Raw genomic sequence first — 23917 nt, forward strand, 5'->3', positions numbered from 1 at the left:
TCACTATAGTAGCTGCTAGCCACATGTGGCTCTTGAGCGCTTGAAATGTACAGTGCAACTGAATAACAGAATTTTTAATTTTAATTTAAGTAACCAGATATGGCAAGTGGCTGTTGTCTCTAGGGCTTACATCTTCTAATTCTTAATGAAACGTAAATTATGTGATATTGGCCACATGCAGGGAAAGTACAGAAAGAATTTAGAATGTAATAATCTTCTTATAAATTGGTGTAAGTCAGCAGAATATCTGGTTGATACTTGAATGATATCCCATTATGTGGACTCTTCACTGCTTGTTTCCTTATAACTTGTGAGAAAATTATAGCAATGTTATTTTTCTCAAGAGTACTTTAGAATTTTTGAAGATATTAACCTAAAAAATTCATAATTGCAAATCTTACTGTTCCTCCAGTAGGCTGAACTATATATGGCAGAAAGCTAGGGATTTCAGAAGCATATTTTTGATATGGTATTTATTACTTTGCAAATTAATAAGTATTGTGTAGTTTTTTTTTCCACATAGGAAGAACTAATGTGATTGAATATGACTTTTCTAGTTGCTGAAAATGAATAGGTAGTTTTTAGAGAATGTTGAATTATTATGTAGTTTTTTTAGAGATATCCTTGTCTTTGATGATTTCAGAAAGAGTGAATTCATGAGAAGTGATAGAATTACCAACATATTCAAAAAGCATTTATTACTAATGTTATTGGCCAGGAAACTTTAGGTAATGTTATAATTATCACATCTTTAGAAGGATTTTCCAAGAGGTAACGTTTTCCTTCTGGCTTCTAGAATGTTACAGTGAAAGTCAGCTATCATGGGTACTCTAAATTCAGCCTCTATTTTAAATGTATCCTAGCCCTTTAAAAAGCTGTGCAAAGTACCACCTCAAATGAGGGCTGATTTTTCCCCTTGCCATTCTCCTGGCATACTAGTGGACCATTGAAAGATAAAAGACTTAAAACAGATTGAAATCAAGTTTGGAGATGATCATGTTGTACACGATTCCTCTCTTCTCTACCTAGCCCTTTTCAGCATTTTCATCAGTGACTTGGATTAATGACATGCCTGTCAAATTTGCTGGTGGTTATGTGGTTTTGACATTGTATTATACATTTGGAATCCAGAAGTATCTGTACAGTCTGTAATGATGGGTTGAAATTAGCCAGATACATTTTCAAAGGAACAACATACATGATTCCCTATCTGAACTTCATTACACAACTCTAAGAGTACATACAAAAGTGAAGAGCGTGACTTGTTGCTGCTTATATATAAAGAAGACTTAGGGATTTTACAAGATTGGTACTCAGTACCAATCAGTAGTAAAATGTGGTTGACAAAAGAGCTCCTGTTATTCTTGGTTTTGTTAATGGAAATACAATCAGCCAGAATAAGAGAGAGATGTTGCTCTTTCATTTAGCAACAGATAAATTTATTGAGTGAGGCCAGGTACATTCTGGGCAGGTATCACCGGGGTATTTGTGTTTGGTTCTCTATTCAGTGAGACTTTGAACTGTGGGACCATATTGAGAGAAAGCTGAAGAGGGAATTCAATATCTTGGTTGAAGGGACAGGGCATGGAGGGTAGTAATTTGAACAAAAAACAGACATTGGTGTGAAAGTTGGCAGTGACGGCTGTCTTCACATAACTTAGAGATTTGTCACTTCTGTAGAAGAAGGATTTGACTTTGATGTGATTTTAGGAATATTTATTGGACTAGAGGGAAGATGATACAGAGAGAAAAATTTGGAGTAGAAGGAAAGTCAGAACTCCATTTAATAATGAAATGGAACTGTTGTTTTCAGTTGCTCAAGTGTCGTGACCTGAAGGGCATGTCAAATAAGAGATTTAAACTTTAGGTATGTGGTTAGATTAAATGGCTCGTACTGTCCTTCCATCCAGCATCCAGGAGAGTATGATCGGTGGAGAGGAAAAGAGATTCAGAAGCATTGCAAGCAGTTTGGGAAGGCCCATTCACATTCACAGGTTCTTTTTAATCACCTGTGGTTTGCTGGCATGCCCACCCACAGATTTTTAATTTCCTGCACCACTATTAAATCTAATTCTAAATTTACAGTTGAATGGTTAGGAGAGTACAAAAAAGAGAATCCATCTCTTTTTATTTCTTTGCCTTTCCAGCCATTATATCTTTTCTAGTTCTATAGATAGTAGAATCTCGTGTGGGGGGAGGAGGGAGGGAGAATGAGGGAGGAAAGGAACTTCTTAAGGGTGAAAAATAAGCTCCAGATAGCCTGTCCTTGTAAAAATCTTGTGCAGGGAGTTTGAGTAAAAGGTCTGTTAAGTGTTGAACCAAGAATGTAAAAGCATGTGAACAGGTGTCAGTTACTTTAAGGGAGATACAGAATTAGAGTCTTGTAGATAGAAGAAATTTATTTTCCTGAATAATAAGCATGAATTTTGTGAAGTAATTGATGGAACGTTTTTCTTACCAGGAATGTTACGATTGAGGGATATGCCACCCATTAGCGTAGTTGGATAAAGGTCTCACCACATTCCTTCAGCCTTAAAAAAAATTTCTTTTGACTGTCAACAATTGTTTGAAAATAAGAAGTAGAGTGTGTAACAGTTAAAAGTTATACACCTAAACCTGACTGTGTTTAAATTACAGGTGGGAGACCTTTAGGAAGTTACTTAATTTCCCTGTCCCTCAATTTCCCAGTATATCTAATGGGGGTGTTAATAATCCTACCTGTCTTAGAGCTTTGTTGCAAGAATAATTTAATATATATGTAAAATAATTACATACAGCTAGTAAGTACTATATAAATCTTCAGTGTTATTTAATGTGCATATATGAATACACTTTTCTACATTGCTTCAATGCTGAAGTCTTCTCTTCATTTATAAAAAATATTGCATGTCCACATAATCATAAATGTTGTGTTTTCCTGGGTTCAGCTTATGTTAATATTAGCAGTATCATCAGAAACACTTGTTTGTTTCTCTTTTAAAACCACTGAAGAAAACAGGCTTCTGAATCCTCCTTGAATAAGCTGTATTCTCAGCTGTTGTAAACAGGGGTTAAAAACCCCCACAGAGGAGTTGGAAACTAGTGACTGGAGAAGGACAGTAAACTGTTAGGACTGTGGGGAAACTTTGCCCATATCTGCTTTTCTTGCTCTGCGCAAGTTAGTAACACCGTGTCTCTTCAGGCAGTAAATCCTCTTAAAAAATTTGATGGTAATATAACCACAGTGGATCATCACCTGTTGTGTGTGATACTCTCCTTGTCTTGGCTGCCCTCTAGAGTTGTGGAAAAAGTTATCTTACAGGAATAAGATTTCTGTCTGCTGCATCTAACATGGAGTAATGCTCAGGAAGTTGAGCAGATGAATGACTATCCTCTCTTTGAGGCCTGTGACACTTTTGTGGCTACTGACATAATAATAACCAAGTTAGAAAAATGCTTAAGTTCATTCACGTAGTATTTTTACAGCTCACATACATTGATGAATAGTAGATTTATCTTCTGTGTAATTCAGAGAAATGAAGTGTAGAATGGCAAGTTTACTAGTGCAGTGTTCTTGGTTGCAGCCAACAGAATTCTTCTGTCTGTCAACAAGACTGTTCAGTGGAGATAAACGTGAGACTGTTGTTGTCGGTGTGGCCCAACTCAGGTTCCTGTTAGCAACTTTGCTTCTTGTACTTTCTTTTCATCTCCATCAACCTACTCTCTGTGGCCTTCTGCATCTGGTTCCCCCATCCACTCCATTCTCCTGCTGTACTGTCTATTGCTTTTCTGTGACTTAATCTTTTTAGGGCTTTCTTTGTCCTGGGTTATGAAGGCCAAATGGGGATGAGCCTTGAACATTGGATCCTAATTCTTCCAGTTCAGCACAAGATAAAAAGTTATTTCTTCTATCTGTGGGTAACTTGATGCTTAAGAATAAGACAGGATAAGACCTGAGTGGGCCCAAAGGTCAAAGCTCATCCTTGCTTAATTTGGACCAATTGCAATCAATATTCATGTCTGGAATTGTGAGACAACTCAAGAGATTTTGGAGCTAGACCACATTTTAAGACCTGTTTTATGTTTCCCCATTTTAAAGCTTTAAGTGGCCTCTTACATGACGTATTAGTTGAGAAGAGCAGGTTTCTGTCCTGAAGAGTCTAATATATTTTGAAAAGTTTAGTTACTTCTTAGGATGCTTGCAAACTTTAAAATAATGAATGGCACTTTTATTATTAACTCTTTTCTCCATTAAGGATGGAGAGTGGATCATAGAGAAGTTAAATAATGCCAGGTCACATAATGGGTGTCTGTAGAGCCAAGAATAGGAATCAGGAATCATTCCCATCTGTACTTGAAAGCAGACATATCCCTTCAAGCTGTAAACAATTTGTGGCTACGATTAGAATATTTTTGCCACTGGATTTATTTATATTCAATTAAGTGTGATTCAGTTCTTCAATTCCATGTGTCCTTGAATTCTCAAGTGGAGAATTGTCATTCTGATTTTCTAATCTTCCTTCTTCTCCTATTATTACTGAATAGAAAGATATTTTTGTTGAGCTGCATGCTATGTCCTACCCCTTCCTACTGATCTATAAGCTTTTCCATTGGCTTTCTTTCTGTTTCCTGCTGCTTTCTTGCTTCATAATTGAAGGGAGGATTCAGACCCATCCAGGTAACAACTACTGGTTCTGCATGGCCTCTTTATTACTCTGTTCCCTTATTATTATTACAATGAGATTGATTGTTTGCTGATGAATATACATGAATTCACAGTGGGAATTTATTATTGATATATTGTTTCAAGGCTTTTAAGCCTGCAGTGAGAGCCATAAATAACCACAGGTACTGGCTGCCATTTGATAAATTTTGAGTTCTACTCCTTCCAGACCATTCTTAGGTCTGTCTAGATTTTCCACTTTTATGGCAAACTATTCAAGATAGCAAAATTGGGTTCATTTTAATATGGGGTTGCCACTTTTTAGAAAAGGAAGGCCATTCCCATCGTGACAATCAGCATGTGACAACTCTACTGGTAGTTTTAATTTAACTTGACTCTGATAGACTGAGATAAAAATCTTTATGTCTAGAAATATTTTATAAATTACTTGAATGGTAGTTTTTTAAGGGACTGCTTTTAATTTTAATATAAGTACTTTTATACAGTAAAACAACTTTTAGAGAGACAGAAGCTACCCTTTTGTTATATTTTATACATTTTAAAATTAATAATTATGGTATATAATTTTTCATTTAAAATAGCTGAGGCTTCATTTTAAAAGTGAGACTGCCCAACTGTTTTCATATGTGTGACAGCACTGATCAAAACTTGACTTAGTGTGCCTAGTGTAGAATATTTTTAGTGGTCCCAGCCACATGCAGTGTGGCCTCTTTTCATGTATATTGTATTTCCAATTCAGTTGGTAACATTTTTATTAGTGGAAAAAAGGAGAAAGCTCAAGATAGTAAAATTTACATATTCCCCTTTGTAAAAAAATAAATATTTTTTTCTCTCCTCCTCAGTTTTTTCAGAGGCCTCAGATACAGCCTCCTAGAGCTACCATCCCGAACAGCACTCCTTCCATTCGTCCTGGTGCACAGACACCCACTGCAGTGTATCAGGCCAATCAGCACATCATGATGGTTAACCATCTGCCCATGCCGTACCCAGTGCCCCAGGGTCCTCAGTACTGTATCCCACAGGTAAAGTATCTTTCAGGTCTCTCTTGTCCAGCAATAGAGTGGGAATTAACCCAAATTCTCATCAAAGGAAGCAGGGAGGGTGGGTGATGGCATTGGTTTTTAGTGATATGTGAACTTTCTGTTGGTTATAAGTCTGCCATTTTGTCATTTTCCATAATACTGTAAGGAGCTATTTCTACATCTCTTTAAGTTTTTCTAAGATGTTAGAGAAATTATTTTTATCTTCTAACTTTTACCCCATCCCTTCCCCATATCCATCTGCGCTAAAACAGACTTTTCATTAAAAGCTACCAGCTTGAAATAATTTTATAGTGAACTGATGTCTGTCTGTGCACTGATTTGCTGTATGGTTTTTACCTAGTGCACATCTTTCTCTTCATCCTCATTGCATCTTGATGGCAAGCAAGCATTTTTGAAAGTATTTAACCAAGGGTTTTTTCACCTTATTTCAGTAATTCTCTCTCTCTCTCTCTCTCACACACACACACAACTTTGTTTTTTAATAGTAAGCTATCTTCATATTATTTATAAATATCTTTAATTTCTCTTTTCTAGTACCGTCATAGTGGCCCTCCTTATGTTGGGCCCCCACAGCAGTATCCAGTTCAACCACCAGGGCCAGGGCCTTTTTATCCTGGACCAGGACCTGGGGATTTCCCCAATGCTTATGGTAAGTATGAAATATTGAGCAATTTCTGCTAAAACGGATTGCTAATCAGTTTAGGCAGTGAGGTTTAGTGGTGTAAAGAATTTTTAAATAAAATGTTGCTAACGGTTCTGAATGGAAAGCTTTTTAGAGAGTGGTTTACAAGGAAAGAGTATTACAGAAGTATTCAGCTAATGACACCATCTGAAAGAGCTGGTAATTCTGTTGCAAAGAACCCATGTCTCAAGGTTCTGAATTTGCAACCAACTCATCATTACCTAGATTTTTATTGGATTTTTGCTGATGGAATAAATATACAGTTGACTGTTGAATATCACAGGTTTGAACTGCATGGGTCCACTTATACATAGATTTTTTTTTTTTTATAAATACAGTATGGTACTGTAAATGTATTTTCTCTTATGATTTCCTTAACTTTTTCATTTCTCTAGCTTACTCTTTTGTAAGAATATATGTAATACATGTAACATAGGAAATATCTGTTAATCAGCTGTTTACTTTATTGGTAAGGCTTCCAGTCAGCAGTAGGCTATTAAGATTTTGGGGCTTCAAAACTTATACAGGGATTTCGAACTGCATGCAGGTGAGCAGAGGATGCCCCTGATCCGTGTGTTGTTTAAGGGTCAGTTATAACTTATCTCCCTTCCATGATTTTTTTTCTCCAAGCGTTTATCACCATTTACCAAAATTTTGTTTGTTAATGTTTTCCTACTAGAATGTACTACCACAAAGGCAAAGAATTTGATTCTTTTGTTCGCTGCTGTATCCCTAGCACCTAAAACAGTGACTAGGTATTGGTGTGGGATGACTGAGTATAACTGAGTACCTCTGTGATTCATTTTCTGCAAAATTGTGATAAGATCTGTGTCCATAGGAAGGTTATGAGGATTAGTGAAATGAAAATGCCTCGAAAAATCACAAATATTTTTAATGTAGAGAAATAAGTGCCATGTTTGTACTTTGTGAACCAGTACTAAGCTAGAGAGTAATGAAAACGACTTATTCAATAAATTTCTACCACATACTTGCTTTATTACATAGAAAGTGAATTCTAAGGGATAAAATCAGCAAATACTAGAAAAATTAAGCTTTGGGATTCAGTAAGCATTGATCTTTTTTTGCTACCAGTAAGGACATATTAAAATTTTAACTTGTTCTTTTAAGATATAGTAATCTAGTATAGATAAACAGGTATCTACTAACCAAGTTCCTAACATTGGGACTTAGTGTCTCAATTAAAGACCTTTACATCAGAATTAATTGGCATTAGAATATCCAAGAACATTTCCCTTAGGATTTGAGGTGAAATAGGCCAAGGAACCAAGTGTTGTTACCTGGTTTTACTACTTCTAGAAAAGGGAAAACCTTTCTCTTACCTTGGTTACTATTGCTTTTGAAGCTGCCAGTTATAAAATGATACACTTCATAATGTCATTAAATGTCGCAAGTGTGTATATATGAAACATGGCTTTACTGAAGTTGTATTTTACTAGGAAATATTTGATATTTTCAAAACAACACGTTATATATGTGTGTTTTAAAGTAAAGTAATACATGTGCATCACCCAGCTTTGACATAGAATGTTGCCAGTACTGTTGAAGTGTCCCTTGTGTGCCCCTTGAACTTAGTTTTCATACCACCTTAGTGCCTTTGTATTTGTACTTATTCTATAAATTTAAATCCAGTTAAAATTATTTTTCCACTTTAAAAAAGATTTTATTTACTTATTTACTCATTTATTTGAGAGAGAGAGCATGCAGTGGGAGGAGCCAAGGGAGAGGGACAAGCAGATTCTCCTCTGAGGGCAGAGCCCGACACAGGGCTTGATCCCAGGACACTGAGATCATGACCTGAGCCAAAATCAAGAGTCAGATGCTTAACTGACTGAGCCAACCAGGTTCCCCCAATTAAAATTATTTTTAAGTGTAAAATTGGCAGTTGATATTATCAAGAATTTATTGAATAGAAAAACTATTAAGGTGAGACTGGCTGTCAGAGTAAACATGCTAAAATCTCCAGACTTTTCTCTTTGAATCCCATGTTGTAATGGGAATGCAGTTGTATCTTCTAATTCGCAAAATCATTTTGAAAGGTGTCTCACTGAATTCTAGCCTGTTTATTTACACATCATATAAATGACTTTTTGATGCAAAATGTTGTCATTAAAATTCTATTATAAATCTGTGCCAGCCCTCTTAATTGCTCTTAATACTACTGCAATATTTATAGAAACAATATAGATGAGTTTACTGGTAGGGAAATATTTTGCTGATTTGGATATACAATATTATAACATATTTGGTTTTATTTCTGTTACATATAGACTGTATTTGTTTATTTTCACAAAAAGCAGGATATTGAGGGGCAGTTGTATCTCAAATATTGTTGATATCTGTTCCCTTTGTTAGATATTCTTTCTTCCCTGGGAAATTCTTACACAGATCCAAAATCCATCAAGTAAGCAGTTCGTCTTATAGATTAAAACAGTTCACCTAGTTAACTTAAGATGAGAAAAACAATCTTGAAATAATTTTTCATTATGAAAGTAACCAAGTTAGTGAGAAAAATAGAAATAATATAGACTATATAAAGTTGAAGTAGCCAGTTTTTTTCCCTTTCTCCACTCCCTAAAGAAACAATGATTTAACAGATTAATACATACTTTTTCATTTATATTTAAACAATTTTTAATATGTATGGCCACATACTATTTATAATGTTCTAAAACTTCTGGTATTTTTCCCCCCATCTCACAATATATTCATGGACATCTTCCCATTTCATTACCTATAGAATTTCAAGCTATATAGTATTCCATTTTAGGGATGAATCATAGTGTATAATCCAGGCTTAGATTATTTTCATTATTTGGGCAGATATTTTAGTTTTAAGGCTTATCACTAGTTAATATGCTTTTATCAGACTTAAAAGTTCTGATCCAGTAGTTCCCATCAATTATAGGTCCTTCTGCTGTACCACCTTGGGACAGCTACTCTGGCCTTACCGTCTACTGGAAGACATAAACATCCCCCTTCCTATTTTCTTGTTTCGGAATCCCTTCTTCTCTTACCCTTCCACTCCCAGTTTTTCATTTCCCTCTGATCCTGGTCCCCCCTTTTTCTCCTTCCTCTTCTTCCTAATCTGGGGTTCAGGTTAAAAGCAAGTATAAGGAATGGAATCCTAGTTCTCTGTCCTGCAGCACAGCAGTCCTGTCTTCTAGGGCAGAGAGCCTTCCTCTGGCTGAACTGGTAAGGAACGAATCCTAGTCTTGTTCCTTCCTGCCCTCCTGGTGGAGCTGGAGTTGGACAGTCTCTTTTGCGGAAGTCTTGGTTCTTTTTCCTTAGCTTACATTTCACTCTAGGGTAATAATATTTTACTCCTCTGTTCAGTTTAAATCTTGAACAGTGATTCTCAAAGAATATTTTTGCCCTTACTGAATGAAGTTCAGTAACCAAGATCATAAAATTCTGTTTATACATTATAATTCTTGGAGTGTTTCTATAGTGTTGAGGAAAAATAACTAATGAGTAGTATTTGATCAAGGTCACTTTTCAGTTTTTCTCTCATCAGTGTTTCTTAAATATTTTGCTGCCTGTTATATCAGAAAAATACCTCATGAAGGTGATAACCCAAGGTGTAAAAATTTGGGTTTGGGAGCAAAGAGGTGTGGTTAGCAGTGATACTGGGATCAAGTCCCCCATTGGGTTCCTTGCTCAGTGGGGAGCCTGCTTCTCCCTCTGCCTGCCACTCCCCCTGCTTGTGCTCTCTCTTTCTTTCTCTCTCTGACAAATAAATAAAATCTTAAAAAAAAAAAAAGTCCCGTTCTCCTTTGCTTCAAACCAGTATACTTTCCCCTTTTCTCACTGTACCATTTTCTTCCTCCCTCTTTCATTTTCTTTTCCACTCTTTTCCTGAGCTCTGCGGGGGTTTGGACCTTTTTTAGGTCCTAAGAGTTGAGGGATTCATTCACTGTTCCCCAGGGTGTTTGGAAGTGGGAAACTCTGGCATCCGAAATTGAATTTGATTGTGTGTTCATGGAGTGTTAATACTGTGATTGTTGGGGTGCAGTTAGTTAAGCAAGCAACTCTTTGTTTTGGCTCAGATCATGATTTTGGGGTCCTGGAATTGAGCCTTGTGTTGGGCTCTGTGCTCAACTTGGAGTTTGCTTGAGGTTCTCTCTACCTGTCCCTCTGTCCCTCCTGCTCATGCTCTCTTTCTCTAAAATAAATAAATTTTTAAAAAAAAGTACTGTGATTGTGGATGTGGTTGTATACTGATGTTATTATTCTAGGATATTATGGCATAAACTGATTTTTATGTGCGACTTGCATACTTAACCACTATCTTTTTATTTGTTTCTATGGGAAAATTCAGTTTTGATAGGTTTTTGGAAGACCTGCAATGTATAAGACAGTGTACTAGGTATTTTGTAGGATGTAGATGTTGAGATATTCTCCTTGCCTTTCAGGATCTTACAGTGCATTTGTTTGATATTTGTGCTTGGGGTTTTACCATTGAGAACAAATCTAAATGTTGACTAGACCACTGGTTCCCAGATTTTTCAATGTCCTAGTCAAATAAAATTTTTTAAAAAAGTAAAGTAAAATAAAGGAAGAAACATATAGAACTATTACCTTTTTAATTTTGCCACAAAGGCTTTCAAAGAAAACTTATTTAATGTCAGAAGCATTTCATATAGGAAGGCTGTTTGAACAACAAAGGAACAAGACAGAAATAATTTCAAAATAGTAACAGACCTTTCCAAAATGTCAAATTAGCAAGCCTATAGTTGTGGCTGTGTGTGGTTAGTATAGTAATGTGGTTATTATTGTGTAAATTTTGCCATATATCATTGACACATTTTGTATTGACTGGAGTTTGGAGAACCACTGATCGAGAACAAGGATCAGGGGAAGAAAAGGGCCAGCCCTTTTTCTATAAAGGGCAATATTGTAGGTTTTGCAGGCCATATGGTCTCTGTTGCAACTATTCAGCTCTCCCATTTTAGTGAGAAGGCAGCAGTAGGTAACAGATAAAATACTGTATGTAGGTGTATTCCAATAAAACTTTATTTATAAAATTGCACTGGATTTAGCCTATTGGCTTTAGTTGACATACCTCTAATCTAGATAAACCTGTTACATTCCATGCATAAGAGGTTGGGGACATTAAGTAACATACCTAATTAGTAAATGGTATGTAAAAGTTATTCACATTTTTAATAGAATAAAATAAATCTTTTTAAATGTCTCTGACTATATAGGAAGTTGAATTAGTATTCTATAAAAGATAATCATTATTTGCTAAGTTAGAGGGCCCATTCCACTGGGGTCCACAGTTGACTTGATGTTTTACTAATTGTGTTTAACCCCATTATTGAGATATCCTATGCTTCCAGGTTTATTCAGCTGGTATTTATTGCAAGTGTACTATCTGTAGTCTCTACCCCAGTCATGTTGACTCAAAAACGTTTCATTAGAACAGTCTAATTTTTTTCACCTTTTGGATCTTTGTCACTTAGTTTAAAAAATATGGCAAGGTGAGCAGACTGTATTGCCTGTCTAGCAGCATTTGAAACCAATTTTAGGGGATTGTTTTCTGAGTTTTGGAACTAGTGACATTATAGGGTAGTGTAGAATCGCTTATTTAAGCTTGACTTTGAGAATACTGTATATACTACCAGAAGCATGGCTAATAAGGTGTTTTTCTCTTTTTACATTGAATTAATTGAAATCCTAGCCACGCCCCCTGTTTAGATCTTCTCCGAATTTGATTGAGACCTGCAGAATTCTGGTACCTTGAAATGTGGTACTGCTTCCAAGAAATTACCACTTAAAGACTATTATGATGGTGGGGATGGTTTGATGTTGATGATGACAGTGATAATAGAGCCAACATTATTTGTTTACTAACATACCAAGGATTTTACCTGTATTAACTACCTATACCTTCATGTTTTTCCTTCTTGTTATCATGACTCAACCATCACTGTTGCTACCAAAGGCCAGTCTTCTTGTGCACTGGATCCCATCATGTACACATTTAAGGCTATTACTCTAGCTGTTCTCTTCTCTCTTTCTGGCATTATCATTTTCTTTCTCTCTGCTGGATTAGTCCCTTCAGCATATAGGTATATAGTGTTTTATTTCCATCTTAAGACAAACAAACAAACAAACAGCCCAGCCACTTTTCTTCATTTCCATCTCATTCACTGTTGAGTCCACCCTAATCAGGATGCACTTTCCCGCCCCTCCACCCATATAACTTTTGTCAGGGTCACCTGTGCATCCTACTTTGCTGAATCTTGGTTGACTCTCAGCGCCATTTTACGTAGTTATGCATGCTCCCCATTCCGGAACCATTCTCTTTACTTCAGCCACTGCCTTGATTTTCTTTTTCATCTCCTTTGCTAGGTTTTCTTCATACCCGTGATGTCTGAACAACATAGACTGCCCCAAAATTTCGTCCTCGGGTTCATTCTCTATTTGTACTAATTTCCTCAGTCACCCAGTCTCATGGTTTAAATGTTGTCCATACTATACTAATTCCAAAATGGGTACCTGTTCTCTGACTCTGGGACTTGTGTCTCTTCCTGCCTACTTGCTGCCATCTGCTTTTGAAGGTCTAGGAAGAATCTCAAACTTTACATGTCCAAAATTGAACTCCTGATTTTTGTGCTCTAAACTCCACTCTTCCTCTAGTTTTCCTCATCTCAGTAAGTAAATAAATAGCACAGTAAATAGCATTTTCATTCTTCCACTTACTGCAACAAAAAACCTTAAAGAGTTTTCCTTGACACTTCTTTCTCTCATAGTCACATCTACTCTATCAGCAAATCCGTAGATTCTACTTAATGTATCCAGTATCTGACCCTTCCTCATCACCTCTTCTCTTAGTACTCTGGCTTAATAGTAATTATTTTAATAGTCAAAGTTTTAAAGTTAAGAAAAGTATTCATTGAGAGTACAAGGAGTGAGTGGAAGAAGGTAATTTTAGCATACCTTTAGCATAGTCAAAGGTATGAACAATGTTGGAGAGATTGATGTACTCAAGGGATAGTAGTAGGTATAGGTTGTTGCTAGAGCTAGAGAATGGTACATAAGGTAGTTAAAACCCTGGAACCTGGACTCTTAGTATCAGACTTCATTTTTCAGCTGTTTGTTCTCAGCCTTTTTTCTGCTCCAATAGTATGATATTGGCTGAGCCTTAAGGGTGGTTCCCTATGACAGTGGTTCTCTGAAAGTAGGGAGAAAAATCAGACCACTCCCACTCCACAAGATGATCATATATATTCTCCTTCCTCTGACCAAACCCCCACACAAAACATATTCACACAAACCCTTGCTTGAGAATCACATTGCAGGGAATGGGCAGGCCCCTGGAATAGATTTTTTTAAAGGCATTGCTATAGTATGATTAATTTTTTTGAAAGGTGCCTCGAGTGGCAATCTGCAGGAGTTGGTTATTTAGTTATTTTCATATTGGATGCTGACAGAAAGGTGTTTTGAGTTTTGGAGAATCATTCGTTGAGCACTTCAGTAAATAGAGGGAAGCTATTGGATAGAGATGATTAAGTGGGATGTTTTTGTTATTTATTTTTTTAACTGATTGTCCGGAGACACAGTGCCATTAGTAGTCTTATAGTGGTTGACAAAATAACTGAATGCTTCTTTTCATTGTTTTTTTCTAATTCTTTAGGAACGCCTTTTTACCCAAGTCAGCCAGTGTATCAGTCAGCACCAATCATAGTGCCTACGCAGCAGCAGCCCCCTCCAGCCAAGAGAGAGAAAAAAACAGTAAGAGATATTTATTAATTTTTCTTATTTTAAAATCGAATATCCATTCCCTTGTCAAATATGTTTACCCACAGCTGTAATCATTATTCTTCTGAGTTCACAAATGATTGCCATTTTTTATTCTTCACTTACATCCTTACCGCTAGACCTAGACAATTTGTATGGACATATAAGTAGAAGTTACAAGAACCATTTGCTTAATATCATTTTTCAACATGCACTGAGGTAGCTTTGCTAGATGACAACATGCCTTCTTTATAACTGGGAGGCTTTAGTCTGCTAAGATCTTACTAAGTGGGAGAAATTTGAGCTCTATTTTCACATACTGATTATTGTCCTTTAACTTCAGTCCTAATCAGCTCTACATTCAAATATGAACTTACAGGGGGAAAAACAGCACAAGTGAAAATGAGCAAAATGTTAAGGACAATAAGAAAAATCCTCCCTGTGGAATAGATTTATTTTTAGAAATATCAGAATTTAGAAAATGTATTCTGTTTTTAGGAAGTTACAGGGGCTTTGCCTCTGTCCAGAAAGGCAGGCCCAAGAAAATTAGAGTGCACTAATATAAAGTTCACATTGCAGGACATCCTGTAGAAGAGTGGCTTGCAATCTCTTACCCATTAGGACACACAAAATGAGATTCACAAGGGTGAGATACGTGGGAGAGATATCATAGCCATCAGTACTCTTGAAAGTACTCTCTAATAAAAATAACAGGATTCCAAAACTTAGGCTCTTTTATTATCAGAAACAGATTTCTTGTGCACACATCATAATAAGCAGGACATGCCCATATATCAGGACACTGAAGTTGAGAAAGTATGCTTTAGCAATGTTGAAACAGCATGGTAGATGATGGATGTGAAGAACACCCAGGATAAAGAAACATTAATAAAGAAGATGATGAAAATGGAAGACATAATAGATGTTACTGAACAAGAAAGTAGAACAAATGAAAGAGAAGCAATATTTAAAATTGTAATAGAAACAAGTTTCTGTATCTGAAAAAATAGCTGATATTAGAAATCTTACTGAAGAAGTCCCAAAACAGCTTCCAGAACCAGGTGATTTTATTAATGATTGCTTTGACATTTCCGGGAAGCCAGGGCTACCTTGGTTTCACTTTGGAGGTAGTGATAGTAGAAGGGGTCTTTAGGTCTCAGCACTGTCACAGGATGGAAGGCCTAGACCCAGGTGCTCCGTCTCCTTTGCAGCACCATTTCCACTGACATCTGTAAGCATAGGTCGCCTTTAAAAAATTGAAAGAACACCATACACATTGTTCTGCATCTTGTAGCTTTTTACTTACCAATACATTTGGATGATCATTTTATATCAGTACATGTAGATCTATTTCATTCTTTCTATTGGCTGATTGGTATTTAATTGTAAGGATGTAGCATACTTTTTTAATTACTATGTTCTTGATCAGCCTTGAGCTTGTTTCTGTGCCTTTGCTCTACAAGCCACTATTGCAGTGAACATTCTTGTATACATATGTAAGGTATCTGCAACATAAATTATTCCTAATTACTGGGATAGGTGCATTTTTCATTTTGTTGGAGAATATTTACAACTCCTAAAGCTTTATTCTACAGAGTAACATATATTTTAAAACGATTTTATTATGAATGTTACATTAAGCATTGTAAATAAAATCAGTTAATTTGGCAGTTCTTACAAGGCAAGCGTTAATTCTTTGCCATTCTGACCTAGAAATTCAGCCAACTGTGTCTCATTTTAGCTTGTTGTTCTAATTAATTCAAGTCAGAACTAATGTCCTAAATTTCTCTGAATGACACCATACGGTTCAGTGATTGAAATAAAGTCAAGTGTGATTATCAACTTTGATATTTGATAGATTTCCCACTTTATACCTTTAACCATATCATGGGCCTATAAATTTACTACATAGATAACCATCTCTCAATATGCCATCTTATTCTGACCTTATAGATAAGAATTCGGGATCCAAACCAGGGAGGGAAAGACATAACAGAGGAGATTATGTCTGGAGGTGGCAGCAGAAATCCTACTCCTCCCATAGGGAGACCCACTTCCACACCTACTCCTCCTCAGGTAAGACAGTGAGCTGTGAGGGATGACACTGTGTATTTGTTCACTAACCTCTGCTGGGCTCTTCTTTCTGTAGCCACTCTCTGTACTTCTCATGTCCATCAGTTGTCTCATAGCCTTGAATATCTAAATGATGTATAAGTAGACATGTTCTTTCTCTTTACAAATTGTTATAACTTCCAGATTTTTATTGGTAATATTTCTATATATTGTCTCCACATTCAGAGCATAGCTGCTGCCACTCTTCCTAATGAACTATTGCATGATACCAAAAGGAGCTGCAATTCCTATGGAAACCTCATCAATAATTGAGTATTTCATGTTTCAATATGGAGCCGTAGGAATTAAATGCTGCACACTATGTTTGTGAAAACTTTAAGGTTGAAAATTTAAACATTGTTACTTAACAGTATTGTTGGGGACCAGTGCCCGTGTAATTCAGAGCACAGATAGATGTATTTTAGGTATACCTCTTACCTTTCAGGACTACATAAATGAACTTTTTGATTAGAGGGTGTCTTCTTTAATTATTTACATGGACTATTAAGAAATTCTGTCAGCTAAGCACCTTTTTGTTCCCATTGCAGAATGTGGTTATCATAGTCTTCTAAAAGTTCACTTTGTTGCTTTTAGAAATCAAGATACTTCAGGAAGAACTGGAGTTTAGTAAACTGCGGTACAGGCTGGAAGTCCCCAAATTTGCCAGGATTTATATTTCATCACTTGGTCACTTTAAATTTTGATAAGCCATTCGGAAGAGATGAGTGATTTTCAAAGTTTTAAAATACCTAAACTGTGAGAGCTCAGCATATAAGACAGAGAAAACGAAAGTTACTAAGGAGTAGAGGTCTGCTTGCTTCCCCCTTTGTGGCTTGATGGTGAGGTATTCCTCAGGGCCCAGTTTATGAACAAGTGATAGGCATGATTAAATATCATTTTAGAATGGTGGACTATTGACTTGATTTTAGTAGCATGGGTCAAAAAATGTTGTTAAAAATGTTCTTAAAAATTGAGATCACAGGGGCGCCTGGGTGGCTCCGATGGTTAAGCGTCTGCCTTCGGCTCAGGTCATGATCCTAGGGTCTGAGATCAAGCCCCACATCAGGCTCCCTGCTTGGCGGGGGGCCTGCTTCTCCCTCTCCCTCTGCTGTTACCCCTGCTCGTGCTCTTTCGCTCTATCAAATAAATAAATAAAATCTTTAAAAAAAAAATTGAGATCACAAATACACAGAGCCCTTGAAAATGTGTGAATTTATTTAATTTCCTCCCTGTAGGGACAAGTAGTATTTACACATTGAAGCTTTCTACTTAATGTGCACAGTTAGATAAGGCCATACTACAGAGAAACCTGGAATTGGTTGATTAGGGCAGTTAAATTTTGATCTCTATTTTCCCACATTAATTCAAATATTGTTACTTTAAAGCTATATACTTGACAACCTTTTGTTAATTAGTGTTTGAATTCTCAACTCGAATATATCTTAGTATATCTTTTTGCATTTTAATTCCCTCTGGTTTGTTTTTCTTTAATTATTACCAAGCTGGATATCCTACCCTCTTTTGGTTACCCTTAGCTACAGAAATCCTTTTGCTCTCTATTTTTCATCAGGGACCACAGGCCTGAATGAATACAAGTATATTTGTTTGTGTAAACATAAAGCATGTTAAATGTATGCTTTTAATTGATAAAGGCCACCAGTCAATAATTATAATGTAGACAATACTTCTTGATGAGTAATATTGTCATGAAGCCTCAGTTTATTTTATTAGTTATTTTCACTCAAAACCACATTAATGTGTAGCCTTTCCAAATACATGAAATTCATGGAATGCACACATAGCTTTTTAATAGAGACATACATACTAGAAAGATTTCATTTTCCTCTTAAGAACAACCACGTAAGCATGATGATGGCAGGGCACCTGAGTGGCTCAGTCGTTGAGCATCTGTCTTTGGCTCGGGTCATGATCCCAGGATCCTGGGATCGAGCCCCGCATTGGGCTCCCCGCTCAGCAGGGAGTCTGCTTCTCCCTCTCCCACTCCCCCGGCTTGTGTTCCCTCTCTCAATAGCTCTTTGTCTCTGTCAAATAAATAAATAAATTAAAAACGAAGCATGATGATGGCAACTGATACTTGGCTTCAGTTTTGGAAATATAGAAAGAGTTGTGCACATAGAGTGGGAGAGGACATCCCTGGTTAAAGTAGGCAGTTATTACTTCCTGACTGTTGTATTATGTAAAAATGTTGACCCAGTGTTTCAAAAGAAGCTAGAAATCTTTATTTATGTAAAAAATCTGCACATTTTAAATCTTGGCGGCTAATTCTACCAAGAAATAGCACTATGCCAGCCTAAGAAAACCCATTAGGTTTATTCTAAAGATTGGTAGTTTGTAACTGTGGTCTAATTCTAGATAGATCCTGCACCACATTCTAGTTATTAAGACTACAGATGAGACAACCCTCTGCTTTAGAATTTATGACTGAAGAGTAAGTACTCTATTGCTTTTGACCTTATCGTATATCTGCGTTAAGCCACAATTGCAGGTGCCATGAATAGCAAAGCCTTTTCCTACTATTGAGGTCATCCCAGTCTCATTAAGTGAGACAGAGGACACATTAATATATGACTGGACCTCCTGTGGAGTGTAAACAAAGAAATACGAATGCACAGAAGTGACCAAGTGGGACAGAATTGCAGCACAGGTTCAAATGTGTTGCATCACAGACACCTGTTACTGGTGGTGCTGGTGTGATAGTATAGGGGAGGGATTTAAAAGCTTTGGCTCAGAACCAAACATACTTGGTTTCACGTCCTAGATCTACCACTTAATTTTGTAAGTTTAGCCAAATTACTGAATTTTCCAGAGCCTTAATTTCCACATTTAAAAAAAATGAGGAAAACAAAACCTATCATATAGAGTTATTATACTATTAAATGAGAGTAAATACCTAAAATTGCTTGAGCTCAGGGCACAGTGAGCATTCAGAACACACTTCCTATTACTAATATTTGCAGTTGTTGTTAGTGCAGGAGGCCCTGAACATGACTGGAAGATTCTGGGAAGGCTTCACAGCAGAAATGACATTTGGTCTGAGTTCCCAGATTGGTATTCACACAATGAAAAGAGAGAGAAGGATATTCCAGGCAGAGGGGCAGCATGTGCAAGAAGGTGGCATGTGGAGATGGGAAATGAGATGAAGGGAGATGATTGTCATTTCATGTGACAGATTAGGGAGTTGGCTGAAGGGAGAGGAAACCAGTTAGAAGAATATACAACAATTGGTTACTAAGTAAGGATTATAGAGTGACCTTATAATTTATCATCTGAATTGGGGCAGTTTTAAAATGCCTTCGGGATGCTGTGAATCATTTTGCTGGGCAGCAGGCATAAACCAGTACTGTCCAGGTAAACAGGATGCATGGTTCCCCTAGGTGTAAAAGAGAACAGTCAGAGGTTGACTCTGCCAGCTTAGATACCTGGACTTTTAGTAAAACATAACATGGAGTATACATGGGGATGTTTGAAGAGGGGGATAAAGAGTTTCATTTTGCCAAGCATTCAAGATAAGAAAGAGTTAATTTAGGGAAACTATAGTAGGTGTATATGAGGAGAAGGGAGAGGAGAAGCAAGCTTTGCTGCTACTGTTTTTGCCCTAAAGAGTAGATTGAATTTGAAATTGTCCTGCTTCCTAGGTTTTAAAATGATCTATGGAATAGCACCTGAAGATTTTATATCTCAAATATATAAAAAATACATGCATGTGTATGCATGTGCTCATTCCGGTGATCACAGTGCACTAAGAGGGGTACATGTATAGACCTCATCGAGTACTAGAACACTTTCTACAGGTCTATAGAGCTCTGTCACTTAGATTTATGATCTTAGGTCAGAATATTAAGTTCTTTCAACACCTACTTTTTCATCACTAAAATGAGGGATTGTAGTAAGCTCCGAGTTTCCTTTTAGCTTTTAAATGTTGAAGTGGGAAAGAAGGGGGATGTTTTTGTTACTTTCCCTTAGCATCACAATCTCTCAGCTGTGTCTCCATTGATAGCAATAAGGCACAAGGAACATTTCTGTATTAAGAAATGTGCTAGATGCCTGGAAGTTTTTATGGGACCCCTTAGGATAAAAATATATACATGATGCTGTATAGGCAAGGCTTCCAGAATTGTCTACTTCCAAAGGCTGGGGTGGTGAACCAAAAATTACTCAGTTTTTTAAATGAAGTACTTTATATATCTTTCTTCCTCTCCCTATTACCTTCGTTCTTTTTTCTGTTTTAAAAATCACTCTTTAAAAAAAATTACTCTTATAGTGAAGTACTGCTACAACGTGTGAGAGTCCTATGCCACAGGGTATAGGAGCAGAGAAAAGGTTGGAAACTATGGATCGATGGAATATCTTAGGAAAGATATATAACCTCCCTTGTCATTTGGGAAAATTGCTAAAGTCAGCAAGTCATTCGGTCTTTTGAAGAGCTTCTTATTAACTTGATAACTGGAAACGTTAAATTCTGACCATTTGTTAATTTTATAGTTTTAGCAGTAATAGTTAAGTTAGGTTCTGAAGCTTAGACAATGATACAAGTAATTGTATAGTATAAGTAGGTAAGTTCCTACGTAAAGAATTTGAAGGAGGGGCACCTGGGTGGCTCAGATGGTTAAGCGTCTGCCTTTGGCTCAGGTCATGATCCCAGGGTCCTGGTTTCGAGCCCCACGTGGAGCTCTCTGCTTGTTGGGGAGTCTGCTTCTCCCTCACCCTCTACTGTTCCCCCCTGCTCTCTCCCTCTCTCTATCAAATAAATCTTAAAAAAGAAAAAGAATTTGAAGGAGGTACCCATGTAATATAGTGCTCACTTCCCGGGCTCCCTGCTTGGTGGGGAGCCTGCTTCTCCCTTTCCCTCTACTCTTCCCCCTGCTTGTGCTCTCTCGCTCTATCAAATAAATAAATAAAATCTTAAAAAAAAAAAAGAATTTGAAGGAGATACCCGTATAATATAAACAAACCCAGTTTTAGTTTTTATTTTTAAAGATTTACTTATTTATTTATATGAGAGACAGAGCCCGTGCATGCACAAGAGGGGGGAGAGGGAAAGAGAATCCCAAGCAGACCCCCTGCTGAGCACAGAGCCCCACACTGAGCTCGCTCTCAGGACCCTGAGACCATGACCTGAGTCGAAATCAAGAGTCAGATGCTTAACCGACTGAGCCACCCGGGAACCCTCAGTCTTAGCTTTTAAAATGTCACCTGTTGACTTAGTCATAGCACTAATAAGTTAATATCCTTGTCTGTCTTGAAGCACTAATGAGTTAATATCCTATCTGCCTTGAAGCACATAGGTATGCTTTTGTCTTAACTGTTGTCTGCAGTAAAGATAGTGGTCATTGAATTAAATCACATCATTTTTCATCTTTAATAAAATAATTTCCCATTATTAATCTCTTGGCTTAAAAATGGTGCTTTTTGGGGTGCCTGGCTGGCTCAGTCCATAAGGCATGTGATCTTGGGGGTTGTAAGTTTGAGCCCCATATTGGGCGTAGAGATTAAAAAAAGAAAAAAGCACAGACCGGTACCTCTGAAACAAATAATACATCATATGTTAAAAAAAAAAAAGAGGAAGAAGATAGCAGGAGGGGAATAATGAAGGGGGGGAAATCGGAGGGGGAGACGAACCATGAGAGACGATGGACTCTGAGAAACAAACTGAGGGTTCTAGAGGGGAGGGGGTGGGGGGAGGGGTTAGCATGGTGATGGGTATTAAAGAGGGCACGTTCTGCGTGGAGCACTGGGTGTTATACGCAAACAATGAATCATGGAACACTACATCAAAAACTAATGATGTAATGTATGGTGATTAACATAACATAATAAAAAAAGAATAAGAAAAAATAGTACTTTTCAATAGTATGTAAAGTGTTGTAAACTTTAATCAAGTAACTAGGTAGGGGGCTGACTTAAAAGCTTTAAATGAGATGTCACAATGAACAAAGACCCTTAATAGTTAGGGTTAATCTGTTGTTGAAAATGAATTTGTATGGGGACAGCTGGGGTCCTACTTAGAGTCATAAAGCAGGGTTGTTGATTTCATCAGGTCTGTCTCCCAGCAGGGTTTTGTAAAACTGTCCTGAATTTTTAAGAACACCAAGATTCTCCAGGTTCCTTGCCTGTGGGAACCTCCTAAAGCCAGAAAACAAAATTTGACATAAGGCCATTTTTGAGATACCTTATCGTTTTAGAAGCTGGTGGAGCAAATGTGTTTTAAATCGTTTTGGCATCCCAGTAAGATCCACTTATGAGACACATTAATAATGTTAAATTTTATTTTATGTTCAATGATTCTTCATTTTTACTTGAATGACATTTTTTCATAGTTCTTCAAATTTTGTGAGAGTTTTTGCTGTTATAGTGGTGTGATTTTACCTTAGATACTCTAAATCTGAATCCTAATTATAAAGAAGGTGTAATTTCAGTTTTTACACATGTAGCACAGTTCCTGTCCCTTGCCACCTACTCCCAGGCATTGAACCAGTGGTGTGTTGCAGCTTACAATCTTCTAGTAACTATGATGTCTGTAGTTCTAAGGGTCACAGGAAGTGTTACAGAATTTCACAAGAAACCATCAGGTTTCATCTTTTATCTGTTATTGAAAATGTATTTTCAGAATTTAAATGACTTCAGTTTTATATGTGTATAAATTATAAATCTTCATTGGAAAAGAATAGTAAAGGAAGAAATTGTAGCCTTAAATCTTACTACTCAGAGTTAGCTGTTGTTAACTTTTTGGTGAATATCCTTTCAGACATCTTGTAGTGCATATATGCATATCAATATCTATAATTTAATATATTTGGGTTTATTCATGCCATTTTATAAATACCATTTTTTCAGTGGTCATGCAGAAACATTCATGTTTGACTATAGGTATTATAATTTTTATTTGCTACATGGTATTTCATTGAATATACCCTTGTTTGTTTAATTAATGGGTATTTTCATTCTTTTCCTGTTTGTTACTAATGCTAACAATATTGTAATGAACAACTTTGTGGACTTATTTTTGGGTTATAATGTTATCTTACCTCCGGAAATGTACCAGTTAATCTCTGACCAGCAGTTTAAGAAAGAGCCCTTTTCCTTATTTTATATATTAAAAAAAAAAACCCATTTAATTTTTATTTATTGATTTGTAGAACTAAGATTTTTGACGTTTGCTGGTTATTTGTGTATGAAATATCATGTCTGTTGTACACATTTCTTTTGGGGTGATGACTTTTCTCAGATTTGTAAGTGTTCATTAGAAATCCATTTGACATATGTAATATTTTTTTTCTAGTGTGATAATTGTGTTCTAACCTTTTTTTTTTTAACCAAATGGTTTGTCCCTTCTTTCAGTATTATTTATTGAATAGTTCATCATTGCCTCCTTGTTTTGAGATATTGTTTTAATTATTTACTGAATTATGTATACTTGAGCTTGTTTCTGGAATTCTATATTCCTCTGATGCTGTTTTTCTTTTTTAAGCTGTTTGTTTGAGAGAGAGTGAGCGAGCACCCATGAGCTGGTGGAGCAGAGGGAGAGGGAGGGGAAATAATCTCAAGCAGACCCTGTGCGCTGAGCGTGGAGCCCCACTCGGGGCTCAATCTCATGATCCTGAGATCATGACCTGAACCAAAGTCAAGGGT

The 23917-nt window shown here is 36.7% G+C and overlaps 1 protein-coding gene across 14 annotated transcripts in view; it reads left to right on the top strand.

Annotated features, from left to right (window-relative positions):
* EIF4G3 (eukaryotic translation initiation factor 4 gamma 3) overlaps nt 1-23917 on the top strand; it is a 336241-nt gene that overhangs the window by 183380 nt on the left and 128944 nt on the right. For all 14 annotated transcript variants that reach the window (XM_088022577.1, XM_088022578.1, XM_028090801.2 and 11 more), the window contains 4 exons: nt 5506-5685; nt 6241-6355; nt 14052-14149; nt 16109-16231. In XM_088022577.1, coding sequence (XP_087878703.1) covers nt 5506-5685; nt 6241-6355; nt 14052-14149; nt 16109-16231 — 516 coding nt within the window. The remainder of the gene's footprint in view (nt 1-5505; nt 5686-6240; nt 6356-14051; nt 14150-16108; nt 16232-23917) is intronic.

Source organism: Eumetopias jubatus, unplaced genomic scaffold (assembly GCF_037043125.1).
Source record: "Eumetopias jubatus isolate StellerSeaLion01/CBP00866 unplaced genomic scaffold, mEumJub1_p1.0 scaffold_4, whole genome shotgun sequence".
NCBI lineage: Eukaryota > Metazoa > Chordata > Mammalia > Carnivora > Otariidae > Eumetopias > Eumetopias jubatus.